Source organism: Cyanistes caeruleus, chromosome 5 (assembly GCF_971803275.1).
Source record: "Cyanistes caeruleus chromosome 5, bCyaCae1.hap1.1, whole genome shotgun sequence".
Lineage (NCBI taxonomy): Eukaryota > Metazoa > Chordata > Aves > Passeriformes > Paridae > Cyanistes > Cyanistes caeruleus.
The window spans coordinates 25093375-25115726 of record NC_141705.1 but is presented as its reverse complement, the minus strand read 5'-3'; the positions used below and the strand labels follow the sequence as shown (position 1 = coordinate 25115726).

Here is a 22352-nt window from a genome sequence, read left to right as displayed (position 1 = left end):
ATGGAGTCTTCTCAGAAGTGATGGAATAGAAAGGAAAGAGCCATAACTTTATGATGCAAACTGTCCTTTACTTTGCCTTGGCAGCTCCAGTTCATTAAAACAATGTTTTCATTGTGATCTGAGTCAATAAGCCTTGGTACCAGTAAAACACAGTATTCATCTATTCCCCTCAGCAGTACTGTAATGTTTATTTATGACCAATCAGACTGCTTTGCAAAAGGTATATTCATGCCAATTACATGCTGCCCATTGCATGAAATGCCTAATTAAAGTTTCCTGTATTAATTTTAGCATGATTGAAGTTAGCTTGCTAGCAGACACAAAGTCAGGAGCACTCCAAGACCTATGTAAGTCCCAGAAGGTGTCTGAAACATATTTTTCTCTAACTCGGTTTGGATTAAGCCACTCTGTAAGCCACAAATTCAGAAAAAAAGGTAGGTCTGAAATCATTCATATGTAGAAAATAAAACTTTAAACTGCTTTTATGTAGCAGAGCATAACATCTTGCTTTCTTTGATTTTGTTGCTAGTTCTCCTAGGTGTGCCCGTAATTTCAGAATTTCATGTTTCATTGCTAATATTGTGACTTGGCTGATAGAAAAGCATTTGGCAATTTGCATTCAGTTACACAACAATTATGATCAATATAAGCTTAAGGAGTGACCCTGTGCAAGTGAAACTGATTCTCTGTTGTTGTGCACTCTAGAATTGGAGAACATTTGTGAAGGTGAGCTAGTCCAGATACATATCATTATGGTGGCAATAAGTGAAACATTGAGAATTTTTTTTACTTTTCTGGATTTTATAAGGGATAAAGAGGAATTTTTAAAAAAGTTCTTATTGTTTTAGATTTAAATATTGCACCTTTAAATATAGCTTATATAGCTAGAGATATCATTCATCCTGATAAGGCCAGAAGAATATGAATTGAAATAATTTGCCTTTGTTAAAGTGTCCATATCCCATTGATTGTGCACCAACAGTTATGTAATACAAGAAGGGACAATTAAACTCAGTGGATTTAAACTATTTTATCATATTGGACTATATTATGTGGTTTGTGGGAAGAACATGACACATTTAGTGTAGTAATAACAATTTTCCAACTCACAAGTCATTTAAATGAAGATAGATCTAATAATAGTCAGCGAAAGTGGCTTTCCTAAAGCTCATACTCCATTTCAGTTTCACTGCCTGGAGCTTATGAGGGATGACATTTCAACATTCTCTTTCATGGCCTTTTCAGGAATGAAGCAGCATCTCATTGAGATAACTAGAATATGCTGCAAAGAGTAGATAATGGTCATTTCTGGGATGCTGCAGGTATGAAGAAGATGTTCTCATATTTTCTATGCTTCTTGTTGAGGAGTTGAAAATAGTGAAACTTGGCTTTTCTTTACGTTTCATTACCAGTCTGACAAAAAGGCACACCAGTCATCACCATGTGCTAACATTATATACAACTTTTTAATGCTTTCATTAATACCTTATAAATACAGGAGAGGAAAAAGCAAAAAATAAGCATGAAGATAGCTGAAGGAACTCAAAAAAACCTGGAAACCACTCTTGGAGGCAGATGTTCATTGCCCTTTATCGTGAGGTCTTGAATAGCAGTTCTCTTAGGTTATTTGCATGACATTGCTTGGATCACAAAGAAAGGAAAAGAACAGGAGTGATGTTTTCATGGTCCTGTTTTCAGCAGGAGAGGGTTCAGGTTTGCAATACATGTGAAGGGGCATGGCCAGGATCCTGATATTATTGGATGCAATCTCACATCGTTGCCAGGGCGGGGAACAGGGACTCTCACTTCAGGGGATAAGGACATTCCTTCAGGTGGAGAAGACCACGGGAAAGATCCCCCCAATTTACCCCTTTAAGCTGAAAAAGGGAGTTGAAACACTACAGCTGAAGAGAGCAATTTTGCACCTAACTGCCGAAGATTGGAACTGAGCTTGCAAAAATGGGTATTTGTTTATTTTGGGGGGATTTTTGTATAAATCTTTTCTTTGTCTTATACATTTTGTTATTAATATTTTTGCTGTTACTGTTCATTTTCTTATCTCATTGCTGTTTCAAATAAATTGCCCTTCTCTGAACCCATGATCTTTGCCTTTTGTGTACCCAGCTGAAGGGGGTAAGGGAGGTGAGTGAAGGTTATAGTGTGAGCACTAAATTGGAGAATGACATTACAAAACCATGGCCCTTGGTCATTGAAAATCAATAGAAATTGGAAGTAGGAAATAAACAAAATTGAACTTCCAAGGAATGGCCATCAGTATTCTAAAGCATCAAAGTTAAAAATGTGTTTAGACCTACCTGACTTGTGAGCAGTGTGGTAATTGTTTGCAGTATGTTAATTTTAAAAGGGAAAAAGAACCAGGATTCATTTTTTTATGTAGCACAAAAATGGGCCATGGAGGAATTGTTTCCAACTTCTTGAGACTCAAAAAGGAGGGGAACTTTCCAATAATAAACTGGATGTCTTCTTATCTTTCTATAGGCAGAAACCAAGAATTTCTGAATTCTTGCTCCTTGGTACCTGCAGAAACACCAAACTCTGTTGTATCAGGTTATTGTAGCAAGGACATAGATTTCACTATGAACAAAATATAAACCACTTTTTCATCCTTATCCTCTCCCTTCACAAATCTATGTCTGCATATATCTAAGCATTATACATTCACAAGATGTCTTTAGATATTGTCTTGAAAAGAAAAGAAATCATAGATAAGTCAAAACCTCTTTATAAAAGCAAATGCAAATTTTTCTCCCTAATACTTTGGAAGTGTTCTTCTCTTGTTGAAAGACACAAGGCTGGTGAATACAAAATGACCCTTCTTTTATTAACCTCTGTAAGGGGGATTTGAAACCTAAGATAAAAATATTTCATTCAATTTCTTCATGTTAGAGCTAATCTTCACAGAGATATAGTTTACTTTTTACTTCTGAGGTAGAAGCTGTATACTCCCTTGGAAAAAGAATTATTATTGCAATCACTTAACAGTGTCCACTTGCCCCACGCTAGGAATTCAGATTTTTCTCAAGCAATATTTTTCTCACAAGCAATCATGGCAGGAATTACTACAAGTGAAAATATATACTGGGCTTTTTTATTCTTTATGAAGGGGAAACAAATGGTAATATTACCTGCTTTACTAGAAAATGGGTCTCTCTTTCTTTAACTTTCAGAAAGTTAAATCACCCAATCTGATTGCAATAATTAATTTCATCATGATAGATTCAGCACTCAAATTTCATTAGGCTATGTGTTATGTATTGTCTAGAACACTTTAAAAATTAAATGTGCAGAGAATGTGTTTTTTTAAAAATAAATGTGTCTATACACATATTTATATCAAAAAGTCATACAGGAATGAAAATGATAAAATTGCTTTCCTTCATGAGTTGAAACAAAATGCATTAGTTTTTTTCCCTTTCAGATTTTTTTCTATTTTATTTTTGTTGTGTGAAAATACCCTCTGTGCTGAAGGTTGATACACCTTATTTACTCCTTTAAGTTGAAAATATGAGCTGAAATCCTACAGTGGAGGACAATAGATTTGTACTTAACAACAGATGATTGGAACTGAGCTTCAAAAAAAATTTCTATGCATTTTTTCCTAAGTCTGTAATTATTAAAAACCACAAATGATTGCAAAACCCAGATAGCCAAGCATCCATTGTAATGATATTTTTGTCTAGAGATTTTCACAAGCTACCATAGTAGCAGAAATATTTTTGACTTTAATACCAGCTGTAGGTCTTAGTATCAGGCAGAACAGTTACCAGTTCAGTTCCAAGAAATTTTGGGGTTAAAAGATACCACTGGACAACATAACAGATATAGGAGAAAAGGTAGGTTTTGTAAGGCTATGTCTCCATTAACAAGTAGTTTAGATTGACAGAAGTGGTTGGAGAAGCGTTTGTCCCTGATGACCTTTCAGCCATATTCTGATCATCTTGGAGGTGATACAAAACAGCTCTTGTCTCATATGTTCTTGAGCTCTATTTTCCAGTTTGGTTTTATACAAAAGAAGAGCATTGAAGACACTTTCGTATCTCTCTACAATGCTCATCAAGGTGCAGCAGGTGGTAGTAAGTATGAGGTTCAATTCCAAAGTGCAATCCTCAAATTCTCTAAAATGCTTATAGAGATGCATATTGTTTCACCTTTTAGTGTGTGCTGACTAGATCTTGTTAATGATACTCTGTAAAACTGAGACGTGTGGATGTTAATTTACCAGAAAAAAAATCTGCTAATCTTTTCATAATTTTATGAGAAGGCAAAGAAAACCCCATAAAATTACAGGTACAGTTTTTCTCTATAAAAGGTTAATTTAATGCCAAAGATATAAAATAAAGTTCTTTGAAACCTCTCCTTATATTCTGAAGATTTAATGAACTTATCACTGGCAATCAAAGAGAATCTACGGTCTAATGCTCCAGTAAACCACACTATTTGTGAATCTGTTTGTGAAAATTCCTACTAAACTCATATTTAAGTGTTGAAATAGTGAACTGTGCTATTTCTGAATGAGAACAGACTTACAGCATAACCCACACTATTTGCTCATCTGAGATATTATTGAATGTGAACAGAATTGATGATGCTGAATTTTTCTAATCAGAAATTAAACCTAGCTGCACCCAACCCCTTTGATCTCTGAGGACTAGCTGGAAAACAAGTGGGTTTATTTTCTGCCAGATTTCTGTACCCTAAACAAAGCCATATGCTGAATTATCTGGACTCTTAGGATGTCATAAAACTGTAAAAGGTCTTCTACAGAAAAGACATACATGCTTCTGAGTCTGATTTTTGATCCTTTCTGCTCCTACTAGAAAGTCCCCAAAAGCTTGTGTCTTGAATTTTCTACTTCACTCTAGGCAAAGTAGCACGCCTTCTAAAGCCATAGGCAAATGCCAAAAGCTGATTTTTAGATGTGGGATTCTGATTAAAAAAAATTCTGCAAAGGAAAGCCTTTTGATTTCTTGGAAAAAGCGACATCATTCCAAGTTAAATACAAACCTTGGACTCATCATGCTTGCGTCAGTGCCAGTCCCACTCACTATGGTGCCTCCAGAGGCCTTGTCTATACCCAGAAAGATCAGCTGGCAATTAAAAGCAAGCAAACAAAACTGCCTAAACCAAGAGTACACTTTTCATACTCAGAGTATGAAAAATGTTATACATAACTTTAGCTGAAAACTGTTTTACACTTCATTTTTTCACAGAGGCTGTCTTGGCAAGTAGACTCCAAGTGAAAGGTATGCTAAAGAATTATGTTCTCAACACAAAACCAAAGGTATATGGTGTTTTATCTTCAAAACAAATATGGTTTTTTTGTTCAAAACTTAGCAAAATACTCCCAAAAATAATAAATAAAAACTTCTTAAATATTTGTATGGATTCTTGGTGTAATGTTACAATTTAAGTGGCAATATTAGTATACATTTTTTCTATTGTTTTCTACTGACTGCATTGGAAACAAGATTACTAGATATACTAAAAATAAAGCATAATGTTGTTTTGATGAACTAAGTGTTTCTTCAAAAGAAAGCTATTTTTTTTTTTATTTCCAGTTTATGTTAAATTTCAGCAAGCTGGCTAAGCAGGCTGATTTCCTTTGGGTGATGTGGAAATTGCAAGGTTTACCATAACTTTGAAGTAAGACTGATATCATTAGGGACTGCAACATCTCTCCTAGGAGGAGAGGCTGAGGGAGCATGCTCATCCATGATAGATTGGTTGGAGCTAGAACATATTTAAGGTACCTTCCAGCTCTAGACTGTCTATGATTCTCTGGTTCTATGACTCTATGATGTGTAAGAGCTGGAACTAACCGAGGACACAGTCAACATGCAGGGTTTGTTTGCTGCCCCCCCATGTCTCCAACTGTGATGTAGTAGAACTTGCTACACGCTCAAGCAGAAACTGCTGCCTGGGGCTTAAGAACAGGTCACCAGAATGCCGACATGGACATGCAGCACTCTCTGAAGCGGCTCGTTTTGCTCTTACTACATCAGGGCACTTACAAGCATGAGCAATTGCCTACTTTCTCTAGTTGCCTTCTTGCCTGGAATAATCATCCTTTGTGGCTTGATTGCTTTGGTCTGCATTGTGCTTTTCGGCACCACACCTGCTCGTGGACAAAGGAAGACTGTCAAGAAGTTCAGGGAACCAGGAAAGATTGGATGTGATATCTGTAATGTAGTTGCCAACCCAAATGTACCTCCAGAAGACATTGAATTTGCTATAGGTGATTATCTAGTCAAGGTGGAGAAGGGGATCAGTCCTGACTCCAATGTGGTGAGTAGCAGGCTTTTTATCATCATTATTATTATTATTATTTTTACTATTTCATCTTCACCATCATAGTGATAGATTTTCTTTTATTTGGTTGTTGCTGTTCCAAGCTCAGTTTAAAGTGGAATTTAGCTCTATTTTTAGTCCATCTTGATATGTAGGACAAACAAGGGGATCCCTTTACAGAAAGTAGTGGAAATTATTAATATTAATATGTTGTTTCTTAAACTATGAGCTAATATCAAGAAGTAGTTAATGATGTCATATATTGTTTATAGATTATAAATTTCCTTTGCAAATATTTCATCAGCTTTGATTTCAAAATTGATATTTGTATGTCTCTGAATATGAAGACAGGCCTGACAAGTCAATTTGTGTGTTTAAAGATAATATATTTATAGCCAGATTAAAATACTCAGTGCTAGTCTCTTGTATTTCTATGTGTGTATATATATACCTACAAATTTATATCTTATATATGTATATATATGTTAGAATGTTACTTTTTTATATATAGAATTTAATATTTATTTTAGTGCTTGAGAAGACAGGTTCATCTACTCCTTTTAAGAACCCTTCTATAAACTTGCCATATCTTTCATCCTTCTATTGGAGTTGTTCTCTATTCGTTAATAGTTTATGGCTGGAAAAAAAAGGATGGTGATATTTGTATTGTCAATATTTTGTCCAAATTTGTATTGTCAACAGTATGAATATTGAAAAAAAAGAAAAAAAATGGTACTGTTTATGTAAAAATATACAGCTTTTTTAGTGCAAATTCATTTGGACTTCATCCATCTTGCACCACAGGTTGTATCATCTGGTTCCTTCTTGCTCAGAGTTCCATATAATGGAAAGAACACAAATCTGGGAATATTTACATATACATTCACATGTATGTATGCACAGACATCTGCATCTATGCACATGTACATGTAGTTACACACACGTGCACACACACACACACACACACACACACACACACACACATATATATATATATATATATATATATATATATATATATATAGTAGATGCTGGGATCTAGCAGTGCTGGCCAATTTTTAAACATCACCTTCGTTCTAAGGACACAGGTGCAGGCAGTTCCCAAATGCTGGAAGTCAAGCAGACAAGGCAGAAAGCATTACTTATGGCACAGAAGCCACTGCTTCATACTGGGTTCCAGAGATGGTGGTTGCATGCCATGTTCATGTAATGAAGCTGTCTCATCTTAATGATTTTACAGTGTGTAAACTTTGAATAGCTATCATTTGTAGGTACTGATGTTTTCTATAATGATGCTCTGTAAAAGATAATGATAAAGTTAAATCTTTTCACTTTTAGAACCATTTGTGGTAATGTAAGTCCTTTAGACAAACAATAGAAGTACTGTTTCTGGTCCATTTGAAACTACTGAGTACATTATGAAAATGAATAGGAGAAAGTTAAGCAGCAACAGTAGATGGTAACTTTGCAAAATAATGTGGCTTTTCTGTGTTTATATTGCGCAGAACTCTGTAGATAAAAGAAGGGGAAAATAGCCTGGCATAATGAGAGTGGGAATAGCTTGTTTACTGGTACACCCTATCTAAATATTTTTACTGGAAACTGCAGACCCTGCTAGAGCTTTTTCTGATCTTTATGGTTTTTTTGTATGTGCAAAACCAGATATGACAGAAATCCAGTTGCAGATTGGATTTTTAGATGCTAGCACAGTATTAATTAAAGTAGGTAGAATAAAGGCAGTGATCAATCTGACACATTTTAGCTAGAAATAATTGAGGTGAGGAATATAACTGATGTTACCAGTACTTACCAGGCATTTGTCCACCCTTCTAGAAATGAATGCTATTATTTCCTTTTGATTAGAACTGTAAATATAACTATGTTTTGAGAATCAGTATTGAATTTCAGTAAGACAGGTAAATGCTCTTCTTCTGGGCCATTACTATCAGCGTACTGAAATGAACCTGATTCTTATTAGGATTTTAGATTTAATTAACTTAAGTTTATTTCTTTTCACTTATAAAGTGCCTGGAGATGTTTCCAAAAGAGCAGTTTGTGCCTGGCAGCAATGTACGGCAAGTACAACTGGTGACTGATGCCCAGGAAGACAGAAGTTCAGATGAGCAAAGTTATATTTTGACTTTCCAGTACTTGCAGAACTCTTTACAGATCTTCCTGGAGAGAATTGCTGGCACTTCCCAGAAAAGAGGTGATGTGACATCCACCACCATCACTAAGAACAGAAAGTCCAAGTAGGCAGCAAAAGACAAGCCAAGAAGGCAGCAAAAGTGAAGTTAAAAAGAGAGAACCTACCCTGTTTTCAACTTGGCAACTTGCCCTTCTACAACTTGCAGTGCAAAGAACCTTCTCTCCTTTGTCACCTAAGAACTAAGCTTGCGGGTGTGCTTCTCACTGCTTCATTAAAAATTCACTGTGGTTAACACTCATACTAGATGTTTGGGTTTATTTATAGCTTTTTATGTTTAAATGTGATACACTGACATTGTTGGTATAATTGAAAACCAAATTCATTGTTTTAACTTCAGTGCAGAGGAAACTATGGGGAAGTAAATGCTTTTATTTTACATTTCCATTTGAGAATTAGAAATACTGATTAAAAAAAGGATTTTTTCTTAGTGTTAGCAAATCTAAGTGTCCATCTATTAATTGATGCCTGGACAAAAATGCCCAGTGGCACTTGTTAAAATGGAGAAATGTAAGTAACAGGTGTCCTAGTAGAATAGCTGACACTTATTTTAAAGCCTACACTTACTGTTCTGACATAAATTTGACATGCACCTGTTATTATTGACTTGGATACATGACTGCTGTGTCCTTTGTTTCATTTTTGGAGACTGTCTGTTTTTTCACCCTAGATATTTTTTCACGATAATATGTATATATATATATATATATAAAATAATGTATATTATCCTTAAAAATGAATGAACTTATGGGGTCATATCTGTCTTGCAAGTAGTCACCAGTTAGGTTCTGCAGACCTCTGTTTTATGACGAATGCTCCTCAACCTCTTCATAGATCAGTTGGATTCAGGATCCAAAAGTATATGAAGTAAATTGACCAATGATAATAAATTAGGAGGAGCTGTTGACTCCTGCAGAGAGATCTTGACAAATGAGAAGGCTGGGAATTCACCAGTGTGTGGGGAATGAGATGATGGAGAGAAGCACTGCAGGAAGGGACCTGGGGTCCATGGCAAGGTGACCATGAGTCATTGTGCCCTGGCAGCCAGCAGGGCCAACCCTGTCCTGGGGGGCATCAGGCACAGCATGGCCAGCCGGGCAAGGGAGGGGATTGTCCTGCTCTGCTCTGAGCTGGGGCAGCCTCACATCAAGTTCTGGGGGCAGTTTTGGGTGCCACAATATAAAATAGTCAAACTGTTATTAGGGAGCATCCATAGGAGGGCAACAAAGATAGTGAAGAGTCTGAAGGGGAAGCCATATGAGGAGTGGCTGAGGTCACTTGGATTTTTCAATCTGGAGAAGAGGAGACTGAGAGTTAACTTTGCAACTTCCTCATTAGGGGAAGCAAAGGCACTGATTTCTTTTGTCTGGTGACCAGGATCCCTCAGGATCTGAGGGAACAACATGAAGCTGAGTCAGGGGACATTTAGGTTGGATATGAAGAATAAGTCTCTTCACCCAAAGTGTGAAGTTTCTTCAGTTGAACACTGGAACAGACTCCCCAGTGAAGAGATCAAAGCACCAAGCCTGCCAGACTTAGGCGTTTGGATAATGTTCTCAGGCACATGGTGTGACTCTTGGGGTCGTCCTTTGCAGGGCCAGGATTTGAATTGTGATGGTTCTTTTGAGTTCCTTCCAACTCAGGGTATTCTATGAGTCTATGATTCATGTAAGATACACATATGTTAGCTCTGGGTTTTTTCCACTGCAGAAGGATTACATTTTTTGGTGACAGATAGAGGTCCAAGGAATGTATGAATGCTGTTTGCTGTGGACTGGTACTAGCTTTTATTCTGTTACCAGGACCAGCAAAATTTTTGTAACCTACATTTTTGTGTATCTTAAAAAAGGTGTTTTGTTTCTTTAAGTTGGTTTTGTCTTTTGTTGACCTTTTAAGTATCACTGAAGAATTTTCACATAATTTAAAAGACTCTTGTATTAACACTCAGATTCCAACTTCTGTGAAAAGAAAAATTCATGCCAGGAAAATGAAAGGATTCTTGATTAAAAATCTCATTTTAAAAATAAACGCCTTCTCAGATGTGTGGGAAATATACTATTACACTTCTTTTTGTTTTCAGTAATCCCTGGGAAAATACTAGTTCAGATTGATTGCTAGGTTATTTAAGATCCTGAGCTATTAAAATAGTGTAGAACAGATACTGCTCTGCAATTATATTCACATTTGTTTCCTTTTAAATTTAAAACTTTTTCAAATATTAAGACTCAATACTGAATTACTGAATGAATTAATATTAAAATAAGGAATGATTTTTTTTCCTCCAGAAACATTTTGGTACTCAGTGAAGATTGTGTATGCAAAAGTTTAAACAAGTATTTAAAACCATTAAAATCAGTACACACCATTTTTCAGTCTCAGAGAGATGTTAAGTGAGGAATTTCACATTACTTTTTTTTCTTTTTTTATGGTTGATCCAACCTATCAAGCCTTCTTAGATCTGCAGTGACTACATTGTCAACACTTCACCACCTCACTTTTCTGTAGCTGGAGAAATACTGCAATGAATGTCTTCCCCCCAGTGCCCCAGCCTACCCAGTCTCAGTCATTCATTCTCCTCCAGCAACCTTTAGATTCCTGACAGGTGTCTTGGTTTCTCATTATCTTTTTTGTATTTCTTTCTTTTACAATTCTTACTCTTTGCCAGAAACTGTCAAGGAAAATGAAGTGTCCATAGAATCTTAAAATTGCTCAGTTTTGTAAAGACCTCTAAGACCATTTAGTCCAACCATTAACCTCATGCTGTCAGGTCCCCCACTTTACTGTGTTCCTAAGCCCCACATTATTAGTGTCATGACAGTTATGCACTTGGTATGCTGCAAAAGCTCAAAATTTGTTTAGATTTTTTTGGGTTGGCTGGTGGTTCATTTGCTTGTTTTAGTTTGTGGTATTTTGACCTTTTTTCTCTAAGATACCTTAGGTATGCAAAAGTTTTGAAACTTTCTGAGCTGCACACAGACTTCAGTACAACACTTGTCTCAGAAGTATAGAATATAGTAGGTATAACACCTTCTAAAATCTTTTTATGTGAAGAAATGAATCCCATGCTGACTCCATAATTGCTTTTGTAAACTTGAAAGTATTTTTGAGGGGAGGTGGGTGGAAATGTGAAGAGATGAGAGGTGGCTGTCAGTGCTAGCAGTGAATGATCAAAAACGCTTTCCTGCTGAAAGATAAGCAAGAGGTGATAACAGTCTCCTCCAGTGTGCTGACACACTAACCTGATTTGCTTGTGACTGACACTGCAGCAACAGAAAATTAATCACAGATTGCTGAATATCTTGCTTATTCATCAGGATGTGGTATGCAGAGATATCCATTTTGGACTGTTCACTGCCTATGAATAATAAGATCTTTGAAAAAAAAAAGTAACTTACATTTACCTCAATACTAGTATAACTAGCCAGTATTGAAAACCTTAATGATAATTGTTGGTTAACCACACTTGGAAATGGCCCCAGAGAAAATGAAAGCTAGTACTTAAAGACTCTTCTTTCAAGAACAAAGATTGCACCCTTTTTAAAGCAACCTACTTTACTCTGGTAATGTGTCAACGTTTCCCTCAGGGACTTCATGCTTCACTTTGCTTTCCTTCTCATTCATTCAATAAATGCAGAGATGAACATATAATTATGTATATATTATACATATTCATAAATATATAATTATGTATGTTATAAAAAACCTTTTCATAAGAATCTGAAAATACCTTGATGTGGGTAATTTTTATAATTTTATTGAAGTTATGCCTCCCTTTCTGATTATGAGAGATAATGGTTTTTGTTATGATAGATTAAAATATTGAAGAGGTTAATCTAATGAAAAAGAAAAGTTATTTAATAAAATAATAATTGAATTCTAGATGAATTCTGATGTGTTAAATAAAAGACAACTAATTCATAATGTCTAAGACCAACACTAGTAATAGAAAGAGCAAGCACTGAATAAAAACTAACCTGTGGTAAGAACAAAACTGGGTCTATTGCTTTACCAACTTCTCAGAACTGGCACATCCCAATTTAACTTCATTTACTATATCTGATCCATAGAAAAATATTCCTAATCGTATGTGTATTTAATCAGAATCAAATAGTTTCAGATAGGTTTTCAGCTATGCCAGTTTGTAGAACATAGGACTCAGACTATTTCTCCTATCACAGAATATCAAACCTTATCTCTGATTTGGCTCATAAAAAATGCAGAAACTGCCCTCTTTCCCCTTTGTCCCTTACTTACTGCCCTCGAGCTTGATAGCTGAAACTTTGCCAGGATGCTAACAATGTGTGCAGCTCTAAAAGGAATAGCAAGATTATTTCCAGCCTAAATGGCAAGTTTCACCAGGTCAAAGCTGTTATTAGGGCTGTTAGTACTTGCAAGCTTTGATTTCCCTACAAGGTATGTATATCACTGTTTTACAGAGGACTTTCTTATCTTTCTCTTATTTTGTCTAATTCTCAAATAATTTAAAACTTCAGAAAAGGGCTTTTAAATTTTTTTTGTTATTGTTTTTATCTTTCATAATTTTAATATCAGTGGTTGAGATTTTTTTTAGTGTTAGAGAAAAAGAGAAACAACCTAGGTAAATTTTTGACTTTGACCTTTATCATTTATTTTTAAGGCTTAAAGGTGCCACAGGAAGGTACATGCTATGCTGACTCCCTGAAGGCAGGGATGCCCTGCAGAGAATATTCTGTGCAGTCTAAGAGTTGGATTCAATGATCCTTGTGGGTCCCTTCCAACTCAACACATTTGATCATTCTGTGATTAACCCCTGGTACAGTGCATCATCTCTTCTATTAGACAGCTGAAGGATGACTCAGTAAATTTAACTAGAAGAAATTACACAGTCATGACTTGGATTTGGGCAGTTAAAGCATGTTAGTAAGGTCACTTCATAAACTTTTTCTCATACTTTATCTACATTTCTGCTCAATTCATGACATATCACATAATTTTACTCTTTCACAGACAAATAGTTTCACATGAATACGTCTGAATTCATTTTTTAATGTGTTTCATGTCAAATGAGTTGAAAATAAATGTAGAATCTCCTTGTATAATCTCTGGAATTTGTAAATCTTTAATGGATATTAAAGATACTAAAGAACTTTGATAATGCAGGAACTCCACAGATTTTACTGCTACCACTTTTTCTTTGTCCTACTTATTTTTATTCCATTTCACTATATCTTTCCTAAATCCCAGAAGGTAAGGGGGTAGAAGGTGTAACCTTCAGCATTCATGTCTCTGAAACATTCAACCATTCAGCTTCTCTCCCACCATGGCTCTTCTGGATTAAATGAGGTGAGTTTGTCTTCTTAGCTCTATTAGCTCACTTTATTCTAGAGGGATTTGATAGATCTACACCTGGGGCAGGAACCTGGTACCCTTCAGGATTCCAGGACTTCCTGGGTATCACAAAGGCAGGACTGGACATTAGCATACAAGAAAGTAATATCACATAGAAATTTTATTGTTGTGGTGCTCCTAACAGAGATTTTCACTTAAAAGTTTGTCTCACCAACTACCCCCCAAAAAACCTTTGGGATGTAGAAAACCTGACAGTTTGAATAGGGCATTGTTCCCAGGTTTTGGTAGCAGACTCACTTATGTGCTGAGAGCACTGACAGGGATTAAAGAAAATAAGTATTCCAGTTACTTTGTTCATTCTGGGGAGAAACATTCAGAGTAGTAAACTGTAATTTCATTTTGAAACTTGACTATCAAAAGCTGAGGTCTGAATTTTTTGTTTGTGATAATTAAGGTTGGTAAATTGCACAGTAATTCAGATTTCACAGTTATTTACACCTTGGGTAAAGATCAAATCATGTTGTTCTTAGACAAAACCTGTAATAAAATAACTTTCTAGTTTTTCAATTTTAACAAAACCTATAAGAGATTGCAATAAAAGTTGCAATAGAATATAAAGAATAGCTAGAAGTTTCCTACTGCTACTTGAATTTGTTGATTGGAATTATTCTTTGTTTGAAAAAAAGAAAAAGGGATGCAAAACACACCACAGCTCTCCCCATGGATATGCTTTTGGCCAGTGCCTTTTCTTTTTCAGTTATATGTCAGTCTGCCTCAGGGTTTGAGTAACAATGACTTATAGGACTTTGCAAGGTGAAAAGGAGATTCTTTTACTTATTGAACCTAATGGCAACTTTTTGCTAGTTAGAGAATTTTTTAGAAACATCTTTCCTTCTGGAAAGTTCTAATTGTTTCTGTCCATAACTCAAACCTGTCTGAAAGACATAATTATACAGTAAGGTACCACTGTGTAGCTTTATGTTTCTGTACAATGGTATTTTTAAATGAGAGCTCAAACTAATACCAGAGTTATTTTTATCCAAATGTCTTCCTTCCGTGTGTCACACTATTATAAGTAACACTAATATTCGAGCATAGTGCATTGTATTTAAAACAGGGATAAATCATTACAAATACTCAGTTTTTTAAAAAGGGTTTCTCTGTGCTCTCTGTGCTCTCTGTGCTACTGGGAGTGTATTTTCAAGTACATGGCTGTGCAGTGACGCACACATTCTTGCACGTGGGTTACCAGTCAGAGAAAATTATCTTTACATTGCAGTTGGGGAAACTGAGCTAGAAATCACTGTGACACAATGAATATGGAACAGCAGAATTTAATTTTGAATGCCATTCTAAACTTTGTTATATTCACATTAAAAAACAAACATAAAAAAAAGAGAAAATAACCCCCCAAAACCACCAGGAACTGTCCTCATCCAAGTAGGACTGACTGCGGACACGGTTGGCCACCATGGGAAACAACTGAAAGCAGGCAATTTAATAGGGTACTGGAAAAGCTGTGCTCAGAACTAAAAGTGGTTTTGGGCTGCACTTTCATCTGGCTTGATTTTGAACATATTTTTGAGAGAAAGGAAGCATTTTTTTAAGCTTGGCAGCTTTCATGGAACTCACATGTGGCTACTGAGTGATCTGAGCAGGATAATAATTTGTAGATATGGTACATCATTAGGAATGACAGTGAGTCAGTCTGTAAGCTCTGCTTTCTGGCCACCTAACATTTGAGGCAGAATTGTTATGCCTCCCTGAAAACAAAATTTATCATCTTTTTTTTTTTTACCCCATAAAATAAGTGCAAGCAAACAGTACATTGTTAGGAACAAGACAGTTCAAAACTTAGAATTTTTAAACTCATAGAACCAAGTGATAAAGGCAAGTTAAATTAAGCAGAAAATGCTGCTGATAATTTGGGCCATGTAGACTTGATAAAATTAATAAAGTTGAAATAATCTGGAAGCCTTTAGTTTCTGAACAGGAGCTTTATTTTCCCCATGAGAAGCCATAATTTCCTTTAAATGTAATTAATCTTATCAGGTCACTTTTAGTTGCAGCTCAGTTACACCACTAGCATTAACTTGTGAACATCTGGAACAATTATTCCTTCCTCTTGGCTATCAGTGGGTAGTACAAACCGAAGGGAGGTGTTACTAAATTCACCAAGCAGTATTGATTATATACTCTACATATGATTCCAGAAGCATGTGGGAGGATGTCATTGCCATAGTGCTCTACTGCAATCAGCAAACAGAATTAGATTTCATAGCTGGCAAGGAAATTAGCTGGAAATTTAGAACCTGCTAGATTGTAAGAAGGCTCTTAGTAATCTAAAGTGAAATCTTGGTATTAATTTAATTAAAATATTTTTTTCTACCCTTCTAATCCAAGGTATTCCTTTATCTTAGATGATGTGCATTGTTCTGAGCATCTGCCTCTCCCACACTCCTCCCTTTACAAAAAGACCATGAAAAAGCTAGAAAAAGTTCAGGGAGGGGCAAAAAAAATGAGAGAATGATCAAATATATGGAATTCTTTTCTACAGGGAATAGGTTGGAAAAATAGAACCTCTTGCTTAGAAAAGAAATAGTGTAAGAAACTAAGTAATGACCTGTGAAAACATACACATCATGGCAAAGATGCAGCTCAAAATTTCTCCTGGTAAAAGAGCAAGGAGCAAGGAGACAGATGAAACTGTCAAGAGTCTTATGCAAAAGGAACTGCAGGAAGTTATTCTGTCCATGATAGGTAGGTGAGATGCAGAGCTCCATGACATGACATGTGGTGAATGTTAAAATTTTACATGAGTGCAAAAAGCCATTAGGCAAATCAATGAAATCCAAAAAGACTGTAAAATTCAGTCATGTATTTTTTCACAGAGTAAGTACCTGAGCTGAAAATATTGGAGTCTCAGAGAGAGTTCTGGGAAAGCATTGCTGCCCACTTGGTTGGTCCTAGAATTTTCCCCCAACATCTGCTCTTGACTACCATGTCCCATAAGAAATATTATGCAGAGGGGCTTTGCTTGGATTCAGACAGTAATTCCCATTTCAAAATTTTAAGCCTGTTGCAAGAAGTATTTTTGGGACTAGAAAACTATAAATAATGCTACAGTCATAGAATATCCTAAATTGTGAGGTCCCAACACAACCATCAAAGCCAACTCCTGGTCCTGCACAGGACATTGCCAAGAATCACACCATGTGCCAAATGCTTCTTGAACTCCGTCAGACTCGGTGCTGTGACCGCTTCCCTGGGGAGCCTCTTCCAGTGTCCAACACCCTCTGGGGCAAGAACCCTTATTCTAATATCCAACCCAAATCTCCCCTGACACAAATTTGGGTCAATGGCTCAGGTCCTGTCACTGGTCACTACAGAGAGAGATCAGTGTCTGCCCTCCTCTTCCCCTCATGAGGATGTTGTAGACTGCAATGAGGTCTCACCTCAGCCTCCTCTTCTCCAGAATGAATAGACCAAGCGACCTCAGCTGCACCACAGCTTCCCTGCAAGGCTTTCACCACTTTTGTTGCCCTCCTTTGGATGCTCTCTAGTACTTCAATATTTTTCTTACATTGTGGCACCCAAAACTGCACACAATATTCAAGATGAGGCTGCCCCAGCTCAGAGCAGAGCAGGACAATCCCCTCCCTTGCCCGCTGGCCATGCTGTGCCTGGTGCCCCCCAGGACAGGGTTGGCCCTCCTGGCTGCCAGGACACTGCTGCCTCATGTTCAACTTACATTGACCAGAACCCCCAGGTCCCTTCCTGAGGAAAAACAAAGGTCTGAGAACACTGCCTCAGTGTTCCTATAAGGTTGCCAAGTTACTATATGCTTTATTATCTGCTTACAGAGACATTTGCACCTCTGCAAGAATGGGGAAAATAGGTCATCAGACTTGAAATGCTAATCCAACAGCTTTCTTAAGTTCATAATTACAATTGAGGAGTAATTATTAATAATGTAATACTACAGGTAAATTATAGGACTGTGAACTGAGTCAGTATCACACAAATTTTGTGCTTTATTAATAATGAGGGGCATGTTTAAATCAAATGTATAAGGCTTGAACATTGCTTTCTGAGACATCTCAGCGTAGGACATCACTAGAAAAAGAATTGGTGAGGGAAGTTGTCCATTCATTATTATTGAAGAATCAAATCCTCCATTTCATATATCCACCTGATACGTTCTTCCCCACCTCTACTATATGCTGTCTTTGAGACTTTAAAGGAAAAATTTTCTTTTCAGAATGATCTCTGACTCAGAGAGTGCCTGCTAGGTCACACAGGCAGCCTGGGTAACATGCTGAAAGAGGTGTGGGGTTTTTTTCTATTTGAAAGCTTCACAGAATTCCAGAACATAAAGCATGATTCATTCTTCACTTTGCAAATTTTAATTAGACAGACCCTTGGTATGTAATGATGAGTTTTACCCTTCCTGCTGCAATCCATCCTTGCTGATGCCTTGCATTCATGGAAATCTCATTATAATCCTTATACGTTTCACATCTGGTTAATTGTCATGGTGTAAGCCGCAGCTAAGCACCACAGCTGCTCCCCACACACTCCTTCCCTGGTGGGATGGGGAGTAGAATCAGAAAGAATGTACAAATTATAGGTTAAGAATGCTTTAATGATTGAGATAAAATTTAAAAAAAAATAAAAATATCAGCAACAATTACAATAAAAAGGGAGACAACACCAAAGAAAAGAAGATAAATAAAGTCCAAGGTAGACAAGCCATGCACAATACAATCACCCAGCACCTGGAGACTGTTGCCAGGTCCATCCCCAAGCAGTGACCAATCAGCAGTTCCTGGCCATTCTTCACAATTTACATACTGAGCATGACATTATATGGCATGGAATATCTCTTTGGCCAGTTTGGGTCATCTGTCCTGTCCATGTTCCCTCACAGCTTCTTGTCCACCTGTTTACTGTCAGAACATGGGAAACTGGAAAGTCCTTGACTTAGAGTAGCCACTACTTAGCAACAGCAAAAGCATGAGTGTGTCATCATTAATCTCATGCTAAATCCAAAACATAGCCCTGTACCAGCTGCTTGAACAAAAACTTACTCTATTCCAGGTGAAATGAGGACATTAACTCAAAGCAACAAGCAAAAAATTAATCTTTGGATGTGATTCTAAATTCTGAAATTTTGGACAGATTTAGAAGCAATGTAGTTTCAAATGAGAGCATGCAGATCAACATCTCACTGCAATAAAATGGTCTCTTCTTGAGTATGTGGAGTTGATTTCAGAAATGAAGATTTTGGCATTAAGAAGAAGCTATTCATTTCAGGCTGACTACAATAAATTGGTTCAGAATGAGCATTTATTACTTCTGGGAATAGGAAGCACTTTGTATTTATTTTATGCAAGGCCTGAATGAATGCTTGTCCCTTCCTGAAGACACAGCACCAAAAGGAAAAGAAGTTAAAGCTGTCTAAAAGCAAGAAACTCACTGTTCTCTATGTTTTTGCCAAGGATTCGTGACTGATTACAAGTAATACCTTGTTTCTGATTCTCTTGCAGCCTAGAATGCCTTCCAGGGTGAAGCAAGAGGAAAGGCAGGATGTATCATGTGCCAATCATTCTGGCTGACACAGCAACTTTATGTCAACTTCTCCCAGTGCATATTCCATTATAGGTATCTGAAAAGGCAGAGGAAAGATATCCAAACATTGTGCAAATGAGAACACTGGGGACATCTGTGATTCAAGTTCACTGTGAGTTTTGTGTGCATTTCTACTCCCATGTAACAGCCTAACTAACCTGATGTAAATTAATTTTTCACCCATTAAAATAATGGTGTAATATTGAAAGGTTGACAATACAGAGACATTATCTATCTTGTTTTTACTCAACAATCTCCTGATTAATACTTTTCTGCTCTTCCTCTTTCATGATTAACAAATATGTGTTTATATTTTAGGGTATTATCTCCTGGGGAAAGAAAGAGGTGTTAATATTAGGAGACATTTGGGTAAAGTGAAAACAAAGTTCTAATAACCTAGAAAAAAGAGAAAATGTACCTGCCATGCACTGCTACATACAGAAAACAGGATTGCACCTGGTGCTTCTGAGTGCCTGCAAACTGCAAATAATACTGAAAGTTTTCTCTAGCAAACCCAGTGTGCATATATACATAAAGGTATCCTTCTGTAGCAGCTGCTGGAATGGGTATATTGGCTTTACATTCCAAATGAGATTATTTATTGGAATTTTCTGTACTGCTTGTGGATCAGTTGTAAGTAAAGTATTAAGATCTGTTATTTTAAGGTGTTAAATTTTTAATACAATGTATCACTTGCCAAATATTTTATACTATTTCAGTGGTGATTGAACATTACTTGAGATAAGAATCTCTAATTTTGAGGTAGACTTGGAGTAATTATTTTTGTAATGGTTCATTTTATAAGGACTACTAAAGAGGAGGAAGCACAGTTGTTTCATGTTTTTTAAAAAGTATTAACATTGTTGCAGTCTTAACTAACATAACTTTTATAATGTTGCTATGATAATGCTTTAAGAATTGCATTTGGTTTTTTTGGCACATTCTAATTCAGAAGCCAGTGGGGCTATCTCTAAACTTATAAAGTTTTCTAAAGATCAGACCTGGATCTATGTTTGAATTAAAGCACCTGCCAATAACAACTATAATGGGTCGGTCACCTTATTTTCTTCTGCTTTCTCTTTCCTCCATCCCTTTAGAGAATTCATGATGAGTTTTACACTGTGCTAGCCTTGTAAGGCTAGTACACTTAGACTTATCACCTAACAAATCTGTCATGTACAAATTAGCCTGAATAGTAGCTATAAAATTCAAAGAAAATTCTCTATTTAGATCATAAGTCTTATATATAATGAATTAGAATTGCATTCAATTCCCTAGGATGGAAAGCAACGTTAAAAGGATGTTAAAAAATAACTACTGACATTTATTGATTTTGCTAATCCATCTGATTATTCATATAATTTCTTGCTAATCAATATTGCTAAATTTAAATAGTAATTCAAATAAGATATAGTGATCTTTAAGATATAAAACACGCTCCACAAACTTAGAAATGTTCTGATAAAATTTGCCAAACATTCTTCACACTGTTGGAGAATAAAAAAAATCCAAAATCACATCTACCCTGAGATACACCATGAGTCACAGGCCTCCAGCCAGACACTGTATGGCTGAACACAGCCCTTTAGGACTTGCCATTTCTCAATCCACTGCACTGCCCACTCATTCAGCCTGCACTTCCTAGGTTGGCTTATGAGTGTGTTATGGGAAACAGCAACAAAAGCCTTCCTGACATCAAGGTTAACGTTGTCCTCATCTACCAGGCAGTCATTCCAGCATATTGCATAGGTCAAACAATATTTACTGAATCCATGTCGACTACTCCTGTTAACCTTCTTTTCCTCCACATGGTCAATGACATCCAGAATGAGCAGCTGTTCCACCCATGTACAGGGATTGAGGTGAAGCTGACTGTTCTGTAGTGTCCTGGGTCCTCCTTTCTGCCCTTTTGAAGACTGAAGTGACACTGGCTCTCTTACAGTCCTCAGGCAGTTTTTTCAGTTCTCCATGACCTTTCAAACCTGATGGAGAATGGCTTATCAATAGCACCTATGAATGTATTCCATCAGGGCCCATGGATTTGCTGTTATTGAGTTTGCTTAATTGATCTCTAGCCTTATCCTATTCTATAAAGGGAAACTTCCTTCCTCCAGAGATTCCTGGTCTCCTGGGGCAGGGATTCTTGAGGTCCAGACTTAGTGGTAAAGGCTCAGACCAGGAAAACATTCAGTAACCACCTTGTCTGTGTCCATCATAACCAGGACACCAACCTCATTTAGCAGAGGGATGACATTTTCTCTACTGTTCCCTTTCTTACTGATACAGTAAATAAATCCTTCTGGTTGTCCTTGACATCCCTTGAGAGCTTTCATTCCAAAAGGATCTTACCCTTCTTTGTCACATCCCTGCATACTCTGACAACGTTCCTATGTTTCTTCAAAGTGACCTGTCTCTTTTTCCATGTTCTGAGCACTTTCTTCTTCTGTTGGAGTTTTGCCAGAAGCTTCTTGCTCATCTGTGCAGGTCTCCTGACCCCTGATTTCTTACTTACAGAAATACACAGATACTGAGCTTGGAGGAAATGAAGCCTGAATACTAACTAGCTCTCTTCCAGAGTCCTAACCTGTGGAATTTCTCCAAGTAGCACCATGAAGAAAACAGCTCTTCTGAAGTCTGGAGTTGTAGTCCTACTTACTGCCTTCCTTCTTGCATGCAGGATCCTGACCACCACCATCAAATCACTGCGACCAAGACTGCCTCCAACCTTGGCATCCACAATCAGTCCTTATTTGTTAGTACAAGGTCCCTGTTAAGTTCAGATGATCAGTAAAAAGGTCTTACAAAATGCAGGATTGCCTAATATAAATACTTGTCATGAACTACAGGTGTCTTTTGGTTGTCTTTTTACTGCCACTGT

At 36.8% G+C, this 22352-nt stretch overlaps 1 protein-coding gene and 1 long non-coding RNA gene across 2 annotated transcripts; one reads left to right on the top strand and one right to left on the bottom strand.

Moving 5' to 3' along the window:
• Positions 1–1444: 1444 nt before the first annotated feature.
• LOC111928053 (uncharacterized) lies at positions 1445–5820 on the bottom strand. Its single transcript, XR_002863892.2, has 4 exons — positions 5653–5820; positions 5026–5108; positions 2316–2538; positions 1445–1640 (listed from the first exon to the last, which is right to left on the bottom strand). It is a non-coding gene; the product is annotated as an uncharacterized LOC111928053 (long non-coding RNA).
• A 45-nt stretch (positions 5821–5865) lies between these two features.
• On the top strand, positions 5866–8756 carry LOC147652987 (uncharacterized). The gene is made up of 2 exons (XM_086890410.1): positions 5866–6306; positions 8335–8756. Exons 1-2 carry the CDS (start codon positions 6037–6039, stop codon positions 8563–8565), a joined length of 501 nt encoding a protein of 166 aa, XP_086746536.1. The 5' UTR covers positions 5866–6036; the 3' UTR covers positions 8566–8756.
• Positions 8757–22352: the final 13596 nt, after the last annotated feature.

Excerpts from the sequence above, each read along its gene's own strand:
- LOC147652987 (XM_086890410.1), top strand. The coding sequence starts at position 6,037 with ATGAGCAATTGCCTACTTTCTCTAGTTGCCTTCTTGCCTGGAATAATC. Across the intron at positions 6,307-8,334 it reads TCAGTCCTGACTCCAATGTG|TGCCTGGAGATGTTTCCAAA; the intron begins GTGAGTAGCAGG and ends TCACTTATAAAG.